Raw genomic sequence first — 20,013 nt, 5'->3', positions numbered from 1 at the left:
CAGACATCTGAGGGCATGGCTGTCCAAGAAGAAAATGTAGCCATTGGTGCCATCTATCGACCACAGGTTAAAGATTGGCGATCCGAAGGATACCGACCGAGTTATAGACAAAACTTGGCGCAAAAATGAGGAAAATTTTATATTTTCTCAAACAGGGTATGGAACTTGGTTCCTCGAATAACTTCTGGCACAGACATCTGAGGGCATGGCCGTCCAAGAAGAAAATGTAGTCATTGGTGCCATCTATCGACCACAGGTTAAAGATTGGTGATCCGTTGGATACCGACCGAGTTATAGGCAAAACTTGGTGCAAAAATGAGCCTTATGAAATTTTAAAATTTTTATAAATTTTTATTTTTCATAATTTTTTATTCTTTTTTTTGTTTAAAACATTTTTTGAGTGAAAAGAAACTTATTCCAACCGATTGGCATTAAAATAAATCAATTTAATTTTTTTTGCAAAATTTCTCAAAAAAATCGTAAGGGGTAAGCCTTATGAAATTTTTGAGTTGAAAATTTTTTTAAAATTTTTTTCCGATTTTTTATTCTTTTTTGAGTTTAAAGCATTATTTGAGTGAAAAAAAACCTATTGCAACAAATTTGCATTAAAATATATCACATTTATAAATTTTGCTAAATTGCTGAAAAATGAAGAAAAATTTTACATTTTCTCAAACAGGGTATGGAACTTGGTTCCTCGAATAACTTCTGGCACAGACATTTGAGAGCATGGCCGTCCAAGAAGAAAATGTAGCCATTGGTGCCATCTATCGACCACAGGTTAAAGATTGGTGATCCGTTGGATACCGACCGAGTTATAGGCAAAACTTGGTGCAAAAATGAGGCTTATGAAATTTTCAAAATTTTTAGACCGACTCGGTGGTACATGTGGAATCGGCGCCGTACACGAAAGTACCTGTTATTAAATCCCAATCGTCAATCCAGAAATGGCAAGCTAGGTTTGCCGGGTAAGCTAATATTTTAATAGATTTCGGAACATTACATAAAGCTTGCAATAACGGTTTGTTATTAAATTGTGAAGTTTATTAACTTAATTAGTCCACTTAATGTGTTTCGTTTATTTCCGCTCAATATGTACCAAGGGCGTGAGAAACTCACAGCTGTATCCCCTTTGGTTGGATAATATTGGTTCAATAATTCCACGATCTTGGAACACGCTTGCGGAACACACCTTGCTATACTGCACATTCCCCTTTTGTTAATGTTTAGTTTTGCTTGTAATGCTGTTGGTTGGATGAGTGTTTTTTTGTTGCGTGTAAAGGTGTGCGTGTATAGTCGTATTTTATGTTTAAAGTTTTGTCCTTTTAGTAAAAATGAACGCTTAAATTTGAATGATTACCATTTAAAAATTGTTCATCGCGAACTGTATTACTACGTTCGGCTGCCGAAGGCATTGATATTCGTTTAGACACTGTTTGTAACAAGTTATGTTTCAGTTATGTACTTTCGCTGCCCTTCTCATCGTTAAACAAAATGTTCTCTCATGCTGTTTCTCACTCACAGTATCTTTTTTGTTCCATTCGCATGCAAAGATAAGTGAGCCAAATGGGTAAGCCCATACATTGGAGTAGTTTACAGAAAAAATATCACGATCAAAGTATACAATACACATCAGCTGATATAATTGGTATTAAAAAAAGGAAACAAAACAAGTGTCGCTATATTTGTTGTTACCCAGCTTACAACGATCATCAAAGGTAATACTTTGAGGTCAAAATGAAACGGAATAAACGGGTATAAACTAAGCACGAATAATGAATGCGTTTATAAAGCTAAATAATGCTCTGCGCTGATATAATAACCAGGTCAGAAAACGAGCGCTCTGTTGAAATGTTAGAAATAAATAAATAAAACCGACGAACCGTACACTTAGGAGAGCTTCGAATACGATGGTGGTGAGAACTTTTTGCGCAGGAATTTTAGTATGTACAGCGGAAGACAGGAGACGAGTGTAATGACCAGCACTTTCCACAGGAAATCCCACGACCAGATGAACTCCCAGTCTGGAAATAAAAACGCATACAGCAGCAAAAAAAACAATAATGCATTAATAGGATTGGCGCGACTGATAGAGCAGTTAAGGTTTACCGAAATATTCGTGCAACACGGCAAGAGAGACGATGTAAAGCACTAGACTGAACAGTTCCGCTATAACCATCAATCTGAAAGCGAGAGTGAAAGATTCATTGTTTTTTTACAATGAACAAAAATTATCTTATCACTAGCAATGTTCGAAGACTCACTTGTGCCACGTACGAATGGTTAGTGCAACCATTATCAGCTCCGTTAGAATGAGGGCCGAAAAGCTGATGGCTACGATATGAATAAATTCGTCCTCGAACAGAATCAGCGCACCGTACATGATCACACCGCCTGGAAGAAGGAAGATGCTGTATTAAAATTTCCATCGAATAAATAGCACATCTTTCCGGAAGATTCTTTACCTTGATAGATACTGATCAACACCCACATGAAGAACGTTTTGTAGCTTAAACTGCGACCCTTCGACAGTTCCTTATAAAGCTCGGGGTACGTGATCGCTATGTTCGCACTAATGTCCTGATCGAGCACGAGTGAAAACACCGGAAACATGGTGTAGAGTGTCGCGTATCCGACCATTAGAAAGCCCTGGTAAAGTGCCACCGAAGACAGGTAGAACACGGCCGAAAAGACCGCCTGCATGGTGGAGATGATCAGCCCACGATGGATGACGAACTGCGACAGGGCAGCCGATCGCTTGTACGAACGTCTGCCGTGCACGATCAGCAATCGCGCAATGTGCGAGAACTGCGGTATGCTAAAGTCGCCCGCCAAGGACGCTTGTTTGCCTTCGCGTCCCTCGATCCCGATACCTGCGTCTGCCTGCTGGATCATGCTCACATCATTGCCACCGTCTCCAACGGCGCACGTGCGCTTTTTCGAGTACTTCTGAATCAGCGAAACAACCTGCGCCTTTTGCGTTGGGCTGCAACGGCAGCAAACGACCGCCGGGCAGGCCGTCGCAAGCTCCATAAACTCGGGCTGATAGTACTGCAGACACACCTCAAGGCTTTCGCCGGACACAACCAGCGCACAGTCCTGCTTCCGGCGGAACTGGTTCAGCTCCAGATGGGCGTCCGTGCGTGTGAGCACACTCTTCAGCACGTGTATGCTTTGATTACGCCCGACCAGGTGTGACGACTTTGCTATACAGGTGGCGGTTTCGAGCTTATCGCCGGTTAGCATCCAAATCTTAATGCCCGCATTTCGCAGGAGCTCGAGCGTTGGCCGTACGCGCTCCTGCAACCGATCCTCGACACCGGTCAGACAGAGCAGTTCCATCTCGCGCTCGAGGCTCTCGATAACGGCGGCCACCTTTGTAACGCGATCGGTAACGCTTACCTTGGCCGCATTGTAACGCATCACGAAATCGTTGTAATGTTCCTCCGTCAACACCTTTTTCGCTACGACGAGCGTTCGGAGACCCTCGCGTGCCATATTGCCACTTTCCTCCGCCAGCCAATCATTGTACTGCACGATCCCGGACATAACGACATCGGCACCTTTCAGATAGAAGGTAATCTCACCACCATTTAGCTCACGCACGATAATTCCCATGCGTTTGTTTTCGCTCGTAAAAGGAAACGTTTGCAGTATTTGGTACTTCATCAGGCCGGGTGCACCGGCGGCAATGATCGAATTCAGTGACGTTACACTGCCACCGCTCGACGGTGAGTTAAGGTCAGTTTTTGAATTTACCGACAGATTCGTGACGGTCGTGTTAATGGAAGCGTTCTCGTTCATATTTGCACCGCGCGCACCACTACTTTCGCGTGTTGCATCGCGTATCTGTAGCGTCATGTGGTTGAGATCTCGCTGTACCAGTGTCAAACCGACCGATTCCGTCCACTTTACCAGTGCGATCTCATCAGGACTGGACGCTTGGTAAGTTTTCTCCGTCGTGGTCGATTTGCCGGCCGATGGTTCACCAGCCTGGCTTTCGACGGAAATCGACCGAGCAGGTGATTGTCGCCGTTCCGTCCCGGAGGTGGATGATAGCGAGCTGCTTCCACCATTATTACTGCTACTTTCGTAAACGGGTGTAACGTTGTGACAGAGGGCGAGCGCTTTTACTGACTCCCAAATGCGCCATCCATCCGGTTTGCGCAGCCGCGGTTGATAATCGGAACCGTGGTCATCTGGCGATGCGTCTGCCGGTGCCGTTAAAGTCCCGTACACGGATTGTATGGCAGCCGACACCATCGGGAAGGTGTCCCGCCCGTACGCGGCCGTACCGACGTGGATCTTCTTAAAGATCATCTCGTTTTGCGTAAGTGTACCAGTTTTGTCCGTCAGCAGGTACGACATGCGTCCCAGCTCTTCGGGAATGGTGGTGGAACGCACCACCGTACCCTTGATTTCGTCGTCATTTTGAATCTGCCACGAGTAGAATGCTTTCCCCATGTCGAGGTTGACCCGCAAGCTGATCGGGATGATGTAGGAAAACAGCAGCACGAATCGGAACATATATCGATACCAGGGTCCGTTGAATCCCTTCAGGCACATCATCGCGAAGGACAATCCGATGACGGCGCAGAACAGGACCTTTGTGAGATTATTAATTTCCAGATCGAGGAGACCCACTTTAGAGCGTGGTTGTGAATTGTTCATTACGCTGCGCGTTTCGCTGCCAGTGTAGATGACGATACCGACGGCCGTGCCGGATGCAACGACCGTATTTGCCCAGAGTGTGTTTTCCACATTTAACCCTTCATCTTCTGTTCCACCGAGCTGAAAAGAAAGGACAACAAAAATCATATTAATATGTCATACTTCCAGAAAAAAACATTAAATACTCCTCAGCAATTAACCTTCGAATAAGTCCCGATGAACGTGTGTATATCTCGCTGCGGTTTCTCAACGTACAGCGACGCATTCACCGTCAGGAGATCGCCATGGGATGCAAGTTTCTGCGTTGCCGGAACTGCCAGCCTCAGCTTCCAGTCTGTCTCTCCATCCAGCATGTCGGTACGCACGAATACGGCTCCACTTTTGTCGCTCGTTCGCAGCAATATCAAATCTGCCGGCACTCGTTCATCCTTTTCCACCATGATAACATCACCGACGCGTAGCTTCGATGAAGATACAGATTCCGGTGGTTTGTCCGCGCTGACAAACCGTTTGTACTTCTGCGAATTTACCTCTCGGTCGCGCTTGTGCCGCCGAAGGTCATCGACCGCTTCGCGACATATCGTCACGGCCAGTACGAACCCGAGCGGACCCCAGTAGGTGTAAAGGTATCCGATACGAATTTCCGGTATGAACTGGCTAACGGCCATGATGAGGAAGTACAGATTGAGAAAGAAGCGGAACTGCTCGAACAGCACGAGCGGCAGAAAGGTGAAGAAGTTGTACTTCTGGTTCCGGATCTCGTTCGGTGGAAACTTTTCCGTCAGCGGTCGCCCGATGTAGATCGTGCGGGGTTTTAGTTCCTTCGATGCACACCATTTTCGCCATGCCCAGCACCAGCAGCTGTAAGTAAGGGGAAGCGAAAAACGTAATTAAAGGTGACGACGTAAGAAATCGATAAACAGAAAAGGCAACTACATTAGTAATGGCAGGAGTCCTTCAATGTATGTTTTTTTCTGTCCCAAAAAAGAATGTAATGAGAACGGCATAAGACAATCATTGCTTATGCAGTGGCAATAATTTTCGCTTATAAATATTAAATCTGGTCGAATAAAGCTATTTTGGTTGTAGTAACTGCTTTGAACGGTTTCATTTCCGTCTTTCTCTGCCTATTGTGCAACTCCTTTGCGGCAAACAAACGCGTCGAAGCTCACTTTCCACCGCGGAATTACATTACACCCGATGACTCATCGTGGCCCACACTTGAGTGGCCTAAATATTGCTACCCCTGCTCTTCTTTCGCCAATTTAACGCTGATAAGAGCCACCCCCGACAAAGCGTTCTATGGGATGGCACTCCTCGGTAGCGCTTCTTGTGCCAAGAGACCAACTTATTGTGGACATCAAGAAGATGCACACCGCCCGTACGGATGATTACCTGAACCAGCGCGTTTTCGGAGCCTTCTCGATGAGTGGAATCGTTTCCTTCGTGACCGGTGCGGATGGAATGTGGTGCGGTGGGGCGTCCTCCATCGCGTCACGGATTACCTGTAGCTCATGAATTTTGGTGGCCGTTTCTTAATACCCACGGATGTCGTAAGCAGGATCCGATATGCGAACCCAATCAAAGGGGAGGTATAGTTATCACGCACGATACTAACGAATCATACGATGAGGCACAACAGTGTGTTTTCGTGATGAATTTTTCGCGAAACGCAATCAGTCAGAGCCCTGCAGATACTTGTGGATGACGTTTCTCGCTTGAAAGAACAACTGTCTCTTTTTGTTGACTGTTTTGCTTTTTCGCGATGGCAACAGTGTTGGTGAGCATGTGGATCGCACGCACACTCGCACAAATGTCTTGACAGTTGAAGAAAGGAACAGTATTGTTTACATGAATGTTTTGATTTTGTTCTTTTTTTTGTGTGTTGTGACACACCATCTGATGAAGGAAAAAATCTTTTTGCAAAAAGTACTTTACAAAAAAGGGCAAATAGGAAGTAAATTTGAGCCTTTTTGAACGGGTCACATTCCGGTGAAATGAACCAACCATTACACCAATCTCATGTTCCTGCAGGTTTTGTTGACTTTTCTCCGCATCGGAATCATTCTTATCATTACTCACCAGCACAGCTTCTTCAGGAAGGACCCCAGCTTGAACAATTCTTGTCGACGATTGCGAAACGAACGGCCGTTCAGTCGATTGGCACGGGTTGTGGCTGGTTCTATGAGCAGCTCGGTTTCGGAATCACTAATCTCGAAATCGCGCAGTTCAACATTCATCCTACGACGGGATGAGATGAACTGTACGCAATTCGCGAGCTCTTTGTATGATCAATCAGTTGCAAATGACACAATGCTTAGCTAATAATTGCCAGATGGCATTTCTGTACGCCGTTCAATCCCCAAAAATGGGGATAAAACCACACCGAGCACGTTCCGGGCTGAGGGAACAAAACCGTCCGGTAGCTTTAGCAGCTGTAGATTCAATCGCTTCCGTTACAAGTCCGTCTTCCATAGGACGTACACATTTTCCAATGTGGATTGGTTTTTTTTATTGCAACTGATTAAGCTATGTTCAAAGTCTTTCAGTAAATTTGTTTCTGCTGGGGAAGGTTCTTATCGCACACACTTATCGCACAAACATTAAAATTATTAAGCACGGTACACACACCCGGTGCAGGAGACATCGAGGCTCGCCTTGTTGACAGATGAAAATCGATCCCGCATGCGATGAAGCAGCGTCTACATGTGATTGTTTTTCTTTGTGAAATAATACATTTGCGATAAAGAATAGAAAATGATACATACAATTATTTATAGAATGATAGAAAATAATACATTTATTACAGATTGAGATTGGTTCTACTATTTCACTGTGGCTATATTTTTTTTTGAATTGTAATTTCATTCTTTATTGCTTCCAGTGTAGCGGGTGCTTGAGCATGGTTTATTTCTTATTTGACAGCATCACAGCTACCCCACAGAAAAAAGGTTCCTCTCCCACACGGAGGGTGGTTGTTGTAGAATTTTGTCTTAAAGAAATGGTGGTTTCTTGAGCAAAATCAATCACTAAATGGACGCAACCGTGCGTCTAAAGTGGAACCAAACTCGTGTACATATCAGTGCAGTAAAGTAAGCTTTTGTTAAGCGCGCCAGTGTGTAGTATCCCGGCCGGAAGTGAGCAGGTCAGGAAAGCAAAACGGTACAGGATATGGTGTTTCTACAGTTGAAAATTTGTGTCGCATTCTGTTGGTCCGTGCTGTGTAGTAAGTGAGTGTTTATCTATGTCCACTACGAGCTCCAGTTAAGAGTTACCAGGAACTTTGATAAGAATTCATGCTAGGCAAAGAGACGAAGAAAGCATTGGTTTGATGGTACCCTTCATCAAAACAACAACTACTCTGGATGCTACCAACTTATCACAATATCATCCTCCCTCCGAGATGGACAGTAGAAATGTGTGCTGAAGCGTCCAGTGACTGCAACGGAATGCATATTTGCCGCAGCTCCTAAATGTCCCACCGACTGCAAACGATTACATTGGCTTGTATCTATCGCAAATGCATCAATTATGCATTGTTGAAGGCAAAATTTGTAAGCAAATCATCATAATCATCATCATGATTCCCGTGAAATGCAGCAGGTTGGATCAGAGGCACTAAAAGCAGGCTGGCTTGATATATTACCAGCAACGTAGCATCATCATTCATTTGCAAAATTAGTTAGTTGTGGGAGCAAGAAACAAAAAAAAAACGCAAACGTACACGTTGTCCGGGAAAGAAAGCTTCTCATGCGAAGTCACCGGATGCTGCAAAAGGGCAAACGGTAGGTGGGTAGACCGTAATTAGTCACGACGACAATACCATCTGAATGGAGATGAACCAATTATTGTCGTCGCAAACCACCTGCACACACAGTAGAAACCGTAGCCGCCCCATCGTTGCATCGACGCACGAACAACAACAGTCTAAGCAGGCACTCGGTGGTGTTAGCAACAGGAACAAGCATCGAATAGATGGCGGAACAACGATGGCTCGGTACCGGAATAAGATTAAGAAACTGCATACGCTGGTTTGGCTGGTGTTGCTGCAGCTGGTACTGCTACCGTACGTGCAGGTCGGCCTAACGCTGACCAAAATGCAAACAAGACAATCGTGCGATAAAACACGGCGTATCTTCACGCAATCGTACGGTGAAATCAGCGATGGTCCAGCCGGTGTTAATTACACACAGGTAAGCGGAACTAATTAAATCGCGCTTAATCGCGTAAACTAATAGAATGGCACGCTTTGTTTTTCATTCTGTACAGGATTCTCACTGCGAATGGTTGATAAGGGCGCAAAATGATAGTCAATTTATAACGCTCAAATTTCGCAGTATGGGCACCGAATGCTCGTACGATTATATCTTCATCTACGATGGTGACTCGTTCCGCTCACCACTGTTGGGTAGTTTTAGTGGCAATACGGAACCCCAGCACTTGATCGCTAGCTCCGGTAGTGTAAGTGTTACCGCTTCATAATGCATCAATGGTGTCATTTGATAGCATAATTCCTGTAATCCCAACAGATGTTGATATTGCTGTACAGCGACACCAATTACGTGCAGGAAGGCTTTCGGGCAGAGTTTGCTGTTACGAACTGTCCCAACAACTGCACTGGGAATGGTCGATGCGTCGATCATGCGTGTGTTTGTGATCGAGGATGGATCGGAAGTGATTGCAGTTTAGATCCGTGTCCTGACCGATGTGGAGGTATAGAAAGTCGCGGGACGTGTTCGAGTGATCGCTGTGAATGCTCAAAGGTAGGGTAGATTTACAATGAAGAGAAATGCAATGTCAACGTACCGTTCGTTCCAATTGCAGGACTATTTAGGACAAGCATGTGGTCTCCATCGCTCAAAGCCTGCTCCAAAGGAGTGGCACTGGATTACCAACTCTAAAAATGGACTACCGCCAAGAGCGGCACATACAGCCGTTTACTACGAACCGTCGGATGCGCTGTACGTCTTTGGAGGTTACAATCTAAACGAAGTGTTCGACAGTCTATACGTGTTCCGGTTTGATAGAAACCACTGGGAAGATGAGTGGGGCATTCGCGTCGACCAGAACTACACTGAACCGTCCTCGGAGGAAGAAAAGCTTCTCCGAAGGACACAGTTTCTCGAAGAGGAATCGGAACGGTTGTCCCGGGAACCGAATTTTCTAAGCAATGTTATCTACACACTTTCGGACAATCGAACCGGCATTGGGTACGGCGAAGGACTTTCCAACGGAACGCGCCCGGCCGGGCGATACGGACACGCAGCATCCGCTGTCAGTGATGGGTTCGTAATCTTCGGTGGAAAGCTCGCAACCAATGGTGAGCTGGCAAATGATTTGTGGCTGTACAACGTATCGCACAACGGTGGTACATGGTTCGAGCGTGCGACCGAATCGCCGGTAAGGCCACCGGCACTGACGCGCCACACACTCACACTTGCCGGCGAATTTCTGTACGTGTTTGGCGGCGCAATGGAGGACGGTGAATTTTCATCGAAACTGTTCCGGATAAAGCTCATTCCGGACGCATCGGATGCAGAGCGATGGGAGGAAGTGATACCGCGCGGTGGCAAATCGCTTGATGTGCGTATGGTTGCGCACACCACCTCGTACCAGCGCGCAACCAACTCACTGATCGTGTACGGTGGTTTGCTAGCGAATGTGGCCCGTTTTTCACGCCTTTCCGATCGAATGTTTGCGTTTCAACTTGATCACAAACACTGGGCAGAGTTGCAGTACCCTCGTACGGCTCTGCACGATGGATATGCACCGCGTGAACGTGCTTTTCACACGACGAACATTATTGGCAACTATCTGATCGTTTTCGGTGGTTACTCGCACAAGCACAACAAGGAAGAGATTTGCTACGATAATCAGATGTACCTGTATCATCTGGGATGTCACAGCTGGATAAATCCGGAAGTGCTAGGACCGGGACCGGGCAGTAAATATCGCTATCCGAAGAAGCAGGGTGTGTTTGCACATGCGGCTGCCGTGCGGAAAGGAAACACGCTGCTCATCGTTGGTGGTTACCATGGTAATGTGAATGGTGATCTGCTCGCCTACTCGCTACCGCTCATGCTGGTGGTGCACGTCGATGTAACGTTTGCACCGGAAGCCGCTTGTCCAAGGCATACATCGTTCAACGAGTGTTTGGCTGATTTGGAGTGTGGCTGGTGTTCGGCAGACAGTGTGTGTTACGGCCGTACGATCGGAGCAAACTGTACGACTAACCTACAGACGACGCGCTGCAAAGGTATCTGCTCCGTGTTGGGCGATTGTCATTCGTGTCTGGTACACGGTACAACGACGCTAGACGAAGATGGTGAAGACCCTGGTCGCAAAGCAGACAAACACCTGCAGCACATGCAATCCATCGCGCACAAGCTCGGTCTGGATCGGTGCACCTGGTGTGTGCAAAATGCTCGCTGTCACCACAAGGACGACAATTATGGCGTGTGTGGGGAGGATACACCTTCCCAGAAGCCGGGCTGGTGGGGTACCAAAGGTACGGAAGTGACGAAACCGAGTGAGTGTACATCGCAGGACAAACGGCCCGGGTTGACGTTTCTGAAGTATCTGCATCCGATGAACATGTCCATGCCGGATGCGGTAATGATCGTGAACGCCACAATGGCCGATTTTACCTCACCTCCAACAAACACACCGACAGAACAACAGCTCGGTGGGCAGGTTGTGGCCCGCCTGCTCGGCTTCATTCGCTTTCCACCCATGACGGATCAATCGATGGCGCTGCTCCAGGCGTGTGTTAGTCATGCCGATGCAATACTTCGCACGGTGCAAGTATCGACACAGGCAGGGCGTAAAGGGGACACGACGGCAAACGCTCCGCTCACTACCCTGGTAATGGAAACGATGGTGTCCACAAACATAACTGCGAACGAAAGCGTCTGCGGGATGGTAAAGTGGGCCGATCGTGCAAACATATTGGTAGATTTTCAGGCTCAAAGAAATAGTCGCGGCGCAGGAGGTTATTACGGCGGTTCCGGTGGGCACCATCATCACCATCACGGACATCATCCGGATTTGAGCAAAATGAGTCTGCAACACTTCTACGGTAATGTGCTGCAGGCGTTTACATTCGAATTTCTCGAACCGTACTCGAACGGAACGGCTTGCGCCTCGTACGGTAACTGTCTCGAGTGCCTTTCCGACTCATCCTGTGGCTGGTGTGAACTAACGAACGGTTGCTTATCGCGCAAAGCAAACGAATCGGAAACGTGCCGCCGTGGTTTGGACTGGCGCTATCTAACCATCCAGCCGGCGCACTGTTCGAACTGTACGAACTTTGTCTCCTGCGAGCAGTGTATCGGCCATTCGGGAAATCAGTGCGAGTGGTGGACAGAGGATGCGACCTGCGCACGAAGAGGACGCTCGGAAGCGGCAGTACGGACGCTGGACCAGTGTCCAACACCTTGCTACCAGCGGACGGATTGTTCCGCTTGCTTGAATGATCGTGGTCGGTGCGTGTGGTGTGAAGCCACGAGCCAATGTTTCTCCTTCTCGGTGTACACCAGCGAGTATCAGTTCGGGATGTGCCGCGAATGGCTCGATCAAACGCTTCCGATCACGGTACCACCGGTAATAGATCAGGACGGAACAAGTGCACCGATGGTGCAGCAGTGCAAATCGTGCGCCAGCTTTCAAAACTGTTCCTTTTGTTTGCGTTCGCTTAGCTGCGGCTGGTGCTACGATACGGACAATCCGATCAACGGTATGTGCATGCAGGGTGACTTCAACCGCTCGACGCAGGGATTGTGTGGCAATGGGCAACTGCTGCTACCAGGTACATCGAACGTGACGGAACCGGTACGGACGAGCTGGGCATATGCCCAATGTCCCGATGTGGATGAATGTGAGCTGCGACTGCACGACTGTCACAAGCAGGCAGAGTGTAGCAATACGCACGGTTCGTACAGCTGCAAATGCCGCAAAGGTTTCGTTGGCGACGGTGTGCGCTACTGCCAGCAGACGTGTTACGAAGCCTGTACCCACGGGCATTGCTCGGGGGCGCCCGATTTCCGGTGTGTTTGCGATCTCGGCTGGACTGGTGTGGACTGCAGTGTGAACTGCGCGTGCAATAACCATTCCACCTGTCTGCAGGGTGTCGGACGTTGCGATCAGTGTTTGAACTGGACGGAGGGTGAATTTTGCGAACGGTGCAGTCCGGGCAGCTTTGGCAATGCGACGACCGAGGCAGGTTGTCAGCGATGTGACTGCAACGGTCACGGTAATGTGGCGCTCGGGATCTGTGATGCGAAGACGGGCGAATGCTACTGCCAGGATTACACCGAGGGATTGCGGTGTGAGATGTGCAATCGCAATTTTTACGGCGATCCCAAGGATGGCGGCCAGTGCTATCATCAGTGTGCGTCACGCGGCGTATTGACGCAGGTTGGCACGCAAGGACTCGGATCGTTTCAGTCGTATCGGTCGAGCTGGAGCGGACAGGAAACGCGTGAATGTCTCTGGATCGTAAGTCCACAGGGACGTGGCGGTGGAGGAGCAGGAACAGTTGGAGAAGGTACTGTAGGAGCAGTCTCGACAGAGCTCCGTAACGCGATCATACAGATCAAGATCGAACAAGAACGAATGAATGTGACGTGCGGCGAAAATGCGGTGTACGTGTATGATGGTCTGCCCGATCTGACGGGTGTCGCCCAACAGAAGCAGCTGATCGCGGTATTCTGTAACGAAGAACGCGGATCTTGGATAGCGGAAGCACGTTCCGGCCATTTAACCGTACATTTCAAAAAAGGACCCTCACCGGAGCAGGGTTTCAACGCAATCTATTCGGTGTTGAGTTGTGCCGCAGCAAGCTGTCAACGGCCGTACCATTGCACCGACGATGGGCGCTGTGTTTGTCCGAAAGGTTTCACGGGGCCGCGCTGTATGATGCGCATCTGTCCGTCCGATTGTAACGAGGAAAGCAAACAGGGCACGTGTGACAATGCGTACGGCCGGTGTATCTGTGCGCCCGGGTACGGTGGGGACGACTGTTCGTCTATCGTCAAACCTTCCTGTGTGGTGTTTACCGAGCTGTTCAATTCATATCTGGTGTCGGATAGTTTCGAGCATTTGCGTAAAACATTGCCACGGTTCGGTCATTCGCTAGTGGCAGATCGTCGAGGATCGCTGTGGATGTTTGGTGGTTATTCACTGTCGCACGGACCGTTGAACGATATACGGCAGTTTGACACGAAGAATAACACCTGGATGCAGGTGAGTCGATCGAGAGCGATCGAATGGTTGTGTGTGACAAATCTGATCGATTTTATATCCTTTGCCTTCGCAGGTAACCGTTGATTCTAGTCCGGAGGATCGTATGCCGCAGGGACGTTACTATCATGCAGCGGAAATCATTGGCAGTCGGCAAGCAATCTACGTGTACGGTGGTCTTTCACGCAACGGCACACTGGACGATCTGTGGCAGTTCGGTTTGCAGACGCAGCGTTGGAGTTTAGTGGTGCCGCAAAACGAAACCCATCCACCGGCACTTGCTGGCCACACGCTAACGGCTGTCGGGCGCGAAGAATTACTGCTGCTGATCGGTGGCTACACCATCGGGCGCGGTCTGCAAGGTACCGTGTGGTTGTTTAATCTTGCTACGGCTAGCTGGACAATGGTCGCGACACACGGATCATCGCCCGGTGGCATCTATGGTCACACGGCCGTGTATCACGCACCAAGTGCGGCCGTATACGTGTACGGTGGTGTGCGCAGACAGCTGGATAGCAATGAATCGGGTGTTTCGAAGCGATTGTACGCATTCAGCGTTACCACGCACCGCTGGACGGAGCTACCATCGTTTATCTACCACGGTGCCGAGTATGTACCACCGGGACGATATCTCCATTCAGCGGTCGCAACCCAACACTACATGCTGGTATTTGGTGGCCGTTCCACTGGGAACGGTACGGATTCGCTTGCCCGCGACGATGTGATGGTGGCGTACGTGTATCGCTGCAACCAGTGGATCCGGTTGGCGAAGGATGCCAAGAAGGTGGGTGCAAGCTACAGCTATACGTACGCACAAGCGATGGCCCAGGATCCGGAGGGTGGTTCAATCTACGTGGTAGCCGGCTGGGATGGTAGCAACCATTGTCGGGTAACGCGCATCGATCTGCCGGAGGATATGTGCGATCTGTGGAGCGGCTCGAAGTACCTGTGCCGACAGTACTCCGGTTGTAGCTTCTGTTCGGTCAAAGGTATCCCGGGTGAAGCGCCCTCACATTGCTACTCGGCCGGTGGAACGTATCAAGCCTGCGAAGGTTACAATGGGACGATCTCGTTCAACAGTGGTGCGTCTTGCGATAGCGAGTGGATCGGACGAAGAGCTTGCACGTCGTTTAAAACATGTTCCACTTGCTTGGCCAGCTACCCGTGGCACGGTGAAACCGAATCACCCTGCAAATGGTGCCCGGAGTGCCATCCAATGGTTAGCTGCATGGAACGATCGTCCGACTGTGGTACACACAATGGATGTATCGCTAATCAAACCGCGCTGATCACACAGAACGAGTGTCCGGGGCTGCCGGGGCGTGGCTGTGTAGCGGATGATTGTGAAAGTTGCGGCGCTATGCCGGGATGCAGCTGGCAGGAGGACCAGGGTGGATTGAAACACCGATGTCGGGAAGCGACGATACCTACGGCGGACGAGATGGATGCATCGAAAAATGATACGCGAGCCGTAAGCTGCCCGTTGCCCTGTAGCGCTTTTAAGAACTGCAGCACGTGCGTTAAACATTCCAGCCGACCATCGGAGTGTCTTTGGTCCACGCAGCTGAATGAGTGTATATCGCCGATGTTCCAACCGCTGTACTGTTCCGGCGGCATCTGTGGGTTGATCGTGCGTCCGAACGATCCACAGCACTGTCCGGAACCGTGCGCAAGCTTTACCCAGTGTACGAACTGCCTGCGCCATGCGTACTGCGGTTGGTGCTCAAGGAATGGCACGGATGGGGACGGTGTGTGTACGGAGGGTTCGGTTGATGGACCGGCCAACCATCCGGCGGGATCGACCTGTGCCGCAATCTATCAAACGCGCAGCAAAACGCCAGCCAACGCGACGGAACCGTTTGGCTGGAATTACTTCAAATGTCCGCCGGAAAACGAGTGCGCCAACGGGCATCACAACTGCAATGCCAAGTCGCAACGGTGTGTTGATCATCTGCACGGATACGAGTGTGTGTGTGCGCCGGGGTACAACACATCGAGTCTTGGCGGTGGTGGCATGTGTGTGCCAGTGTGCAGCCAAGGGTGCGTACGTGGCGCATGTACGGAACCGGACGTATGCCGGTGTGATTTTGGTTACGTCGGTGCCAACTGTAGCATCCAGTGCCAGTGCAATGGACACTCGAACTGTACCGGTGCGGATCAGCTGGATCGTTGCGGCCAGTGCCACAACAATACGATGGGTGCGCAGTGTGACAAATGTCTCCCATTTTATGTCGGCGACCCACGGAACGGTGGTAGCTGTGTACCATGCGTGCAGTACTGTAACGGTCAGACGGATCTTTGCATTGGGCGCGACCAAGAAGCGACGATGCGTAATATGACGCGACAGGAGCTGAAACAGCTTGTGATGGAGGGCCCAACCGGGGATGCAATATGTCTCGGGTGTGGGAATTATACCGATGGCGATCAGTGTGAGACATGCGTCCCGGGATATTTTCGCAAATCGGCCACCCCGGGCAAGGCGTGTTCACCGTGTGAGTGCAACGGGCATGGGGATATGTGTGATCCGATGACGGGGGAGAAATGTAACTGTGGCAATAACACCGAGAGTGACAATACATGCTCGTCCAAGGGTAAGAACCATGCCTTCAACTGCTGGTCGCTGCAGTGTACGAAGTGTCGGGATTCTTACTCGGGCCACCCGAACAATGGACATCAGTGCTACAAGCACATCACAGTCGAGTCGCGCATGTGTTTCGATGCCAAAACGATCGGTAAGTTGCGAAACGTGGGTGGTTCAATGCGTTGTACACCTTCCTTATCGTTAATACTGTTTCCTCCTTATTTGCAGATGAGTGTAAAATTAAACCGCAGCCACTAAAACCCGGCCAGACGGTGTTTTTCGTCATTCAACCACGCTACATGAATGTTGACATACGCTTCATCGTGGATGTGACGCAGGGTGAGCTCGATTTCTACATGAGCCCGACGGACGAATCTTTCATCGTGCAGACGAACGTCTCGACCGGGCATCACGACATTCTGCTCGACCGAAGATACGTTTGGTACCAACAGCACACTAGTTATGTATCTCTATGGTCATCCGCCGTGCCAACACTCGGGTCCATAGACTTGCACCCGCTCAACATTCAAGGGTCGGAGGTACCGCTAGCAGGTGAGAAAACTTCCCCTGTTTGCGGTGGTCTAGGGAACGACGATTTCTACGTATTCGATCGTGATGCACGCGATCTGATCACGTACGAAACGTTGAACGAGTGCAAATCGCTGCTGCGGGTGTTTGGTCTTAAAAATCGGCTTGTCGTTACGCTGCCCCACACGGTGCATGCGCTGGGGCAGACCAAGTTTTACATTGCGCTGCGGGCACGCCCCGGATCGACCGCCAGCTATGGGTTGGTGTTTTTCCGCCAGGATCAGCTCCACATCCATCTGTTCGTGTTTTTCTCCGTGTTTTTCTCGTGCTTTTTCCTGTTTCTCGCGCTCTGCGTGCTGGCGTGGAAAGCGAAACAGGCGGCCGATATGCGCCGGGCCCGCCGGCGCCATGTCGTCGAGATGCTGCACATGGCGAAGCGACCGTTCGGACGGATCAATCTTTCACTCGAGGGTCCATCGGAGGGTATCATTACGCCGGCACCGCATCGGAGACGTGGCCGAACTTCGAAACATTCCACCGGTGGTAGTGCCGGTAGTAATGCGAACAATGCACACGGCCATCATCATCACCATCATCACCATCATCATCAGCAGCAGCACCATCATCAACCGGATATAGGTCCGATAGCGTTAGAGCCGACGGCGGATAACTATGCCGCCGTCGGGACGGTGTTCGTACGTTTGCCGGGCAAACAAAAGTCACACATAACGCTCGCACTTGCATCGGCACTGATCGTTATGGGGCGCACATCCGGTGGCAGCTATCCGTCCCATTCGCGTGCGGCCGGCAGTGGACACCATCGCCGGCGTAGCTCACCTGGTGGAGGCAGTGTTTGTCACGCCTCGCCACGACAACATCCACTTCATTACTATAATCAGCAACAGCAGCAGCAGCAACAACAGTTGTCACTGCAACATATGCATCGGGGCGAACCAGCGGATGTGGTCGGACCGCTGGCGGAACGACAACCATTTATCGAAGTCCACCACGAGCAAGTTCCGCTGCAACCGCTTGCATCGAACCGCGAGCGGCAGTAAATCTAGGAATCGCGTTAGGATGATGGAATCTGATAACTCTCAATTAGCTGTCGGCAAAACACACAGGGACCTTTTTGCGCATCGTTTAGCTAATTCATTGTTAGATTTCATTTGTTTTTGTTTTTTTTATTTGTTTGTTGCTTACAACAAATCAAGAATAGCACGAAATCGTTTGGATGTGGGTGAATGTGCATTTGAACGTCCGGAAGTATTAATACATCATTTCCTTGGTAGAAATTGGAATGTTATTGGAATGGGAAAGGATGAGCCTGTTTGTGTTACGCATCGCACTTATCAGCGTAACATTAGTCAAATTACAAATCCGTTTTGTAACACAAACACAACGCACTCACGATGCAAGTGGGGGTGACGATACTCGGAACATTTGTTGATCTGTTAAGTGATAAGCTATTTTTTGCTTGCGGTATGCGGGTAAAGACGATGAATGAAGACCATAGACCAATGCTTTTTTATTTTACTATTTCTAATGTAACGTTTTTGTTTTGTGTTGTTTCTTCAGTAATCTCAGCCCACAAGCAATGCACAACTCGCTTTCTTTTGAGTTTAGATGCCTAGCGTGTGATTATATTAATCGAGTAAGATCTTTTAAATTAAATCTATTTACAATGTGTAATCTAATAAGTTTTGGACCGGTGCAGGTCTGGTAGGAAATTTGTACATTAGCTTAAAATGTTATACTATGTGTGTGTGTGGGTGCGCGTGATTGTGTTAAGAAGTTTTGCCAACATTGATCTCGCAGAAATGCTGATGGATGAGGCATTCTGTTTGTGGGATTTTCGAACAAAAAAAAAAAGACAACTGCACATCCATTGTGCGTTTTTCCTAATGCATGATAGTTACACAGCATTGCGTCCGTAAGCAAGCCATTACGAATGATTTTCATCTGTATTATGAATGTGCGTTTGTTTGAGAGAAATTCGTAGCGTATTGATCGCGTACGCGTGATCAAAGGGATGAGCGAGTGCAATACAGAGATTACTTAACAGCTTTAGATTTAGTTACGATATCAGTTAGTAGTAGCATCAGTATGCGTACGCGTATAGCGAACTTGATTAAGCGCAGTACTATTTATCCTAAGCCACCGTAACCAAAACGTGATACCGAATGTTTACCAGCAGAGATCGTTCTTCACATTCGCACCTGGGACTGTCGAGGTTTTCCTCGAGAGCGCAGGGGCAGCGTGTTTTGATCTCGAAGCACAGCACTCGCAAATTATTGTTAAAAACAAACAAAAATTAAAAATATTTTCTTTGCAGCTGCAGTACATTATTATTCTGCTCACACTAGAAACACAATACTGCTACTTACCGATCGAACGTACCACAATGCAATGCGTTTTAAAGACTTAACGTAGCCCGTTTTTCGTGCCAGAACGAGAAAATGTACTTGGTTTTGTTTCCCCTGCGGACAGTAGCTAAAAGCTTGCCGCCTACCAGCGCAGAGTGTGTGTGTGTCGATAAATCGATTAATCCCGATAGAATGGAGAATGCGAGATTTAGTATAAGTATACATACGCGTAGAATAAATTGAGTAAGAAACTAAACAAAAACACACACACACACTAAATTCCACAATGTGGTAAACTATAGCGAAGAAATGATGACGATGTAGATAAATATAAAGTAAGTCAGCAAGTAAGAAAATCAAAACCAAACCGAACAATCGCAAAACAAGAAGAAAAAGTGGGGATAAAAACCAAGTTCGCCATTTACAAGATGGTGTCCCTACATCCCCGTTTCAAAGCATAAATTCCTGTATGCTGGGTAATATTTTGTATATGACGTCGGAACGCCGGCCATGCGACAGCAAACAAACCACACAATAACAAACAATAACAAAACTAAGCGAAATGTGTAGTCTCAATAAAATGAAATAACATTCACGTAAATGGGTGTTGAATGTGGAATGAGCATT

At 48.5% G+C, this 20,013-nt stretch overlaps 2 protein-coding genes across 3 annotated transcripts; one reads left to right on the top strand and one right to left on the bottom strand.

Annotated features, from left to right (window-relative positions):
* Positions 1-1,022: 1,022 nt before the first annotated feature.
* Positions 1,023-7,274, bottom strand: LOC125762145 (probable phospholipid-transporting ATPase IIA). Of its 2 annotated transcripts, none has more exons than XM_049423960.1 (6): positions 6,754-7,274; positions 4,872-5,532; positions 2,466-4,791; positions 2,265-2,394; positions 2,110-2,183; positions 1,023-2,024 (listed from the first exon to the last, which is right to left on the bottom strand). In XM_049423960.1, the coding sequence occupies exons 1-6, from the start codon at positions 6,909-6,911 to the stop codon at positions 1,891-1,893; spliced, it is 3,483 nt and encodes a 1,160-aa protein (XP_049279917.1). In that variant the 5' UTR covers positions 6,912-7,274; the 3' UTR covers positions 1,023-1,890. The 2 variants fall into 2 exon arrangements, with proteins under 2 accessions (XP_049279917.1, XP_049279918.1); XM_049423961.1 differs by lacking the exon at positions 6,754-7,274 and adding an exon at positions 6,067-6,490.
* Positions 7,275-7,452: 178 nt separating this feature from the next.
* On the top strand, positions 7,453-19,943 carry LOC125762141 (multiple epidermal growth factor-like domains protein 8). Its single transcript, XM_049423950.1, has 6 exons — positions 7,453-8,864; positions 8,941-9,132; positions 9,201-9,434; positions 9,496-13,914; positions 13,988-16,643; positions 16,721-19,943. The coding sequence occupies exons 1-6, from the start codon at positions 8,502-8,504 to the stop codon at positions 18,076-18,078; spliced, it is 9,222 nt and encodes a 3,073-aa protein (XP_049279907.1). The 5' UTR covers positions 7,453-8,501; the 3' UTR covers positions 18,079-19,943.
* Positions 19,944-20,013: the final 70 nt, after the last annotated feature.

This window comes from Anopheles funestus, chromosome 2RL (genome assembly GCF_943734845.2).
Source record: "Anopheles funestus chromosome 2RL, idAnoFuneDA-416_04, whole genome shotgun sequence".
Taxonomy (NCBI): domain Eukaryota; kingdom Metazoa; phylum Arthropoda; class Insecta; order Diptera; family Culicidae; genus Anopheles; species Anopheles funestus.
The sequence above is the reverse complement of the archived record's forward strand: the minus strand, read 5'-3'. Positions and strand labels throughout refer to the sequence as shown.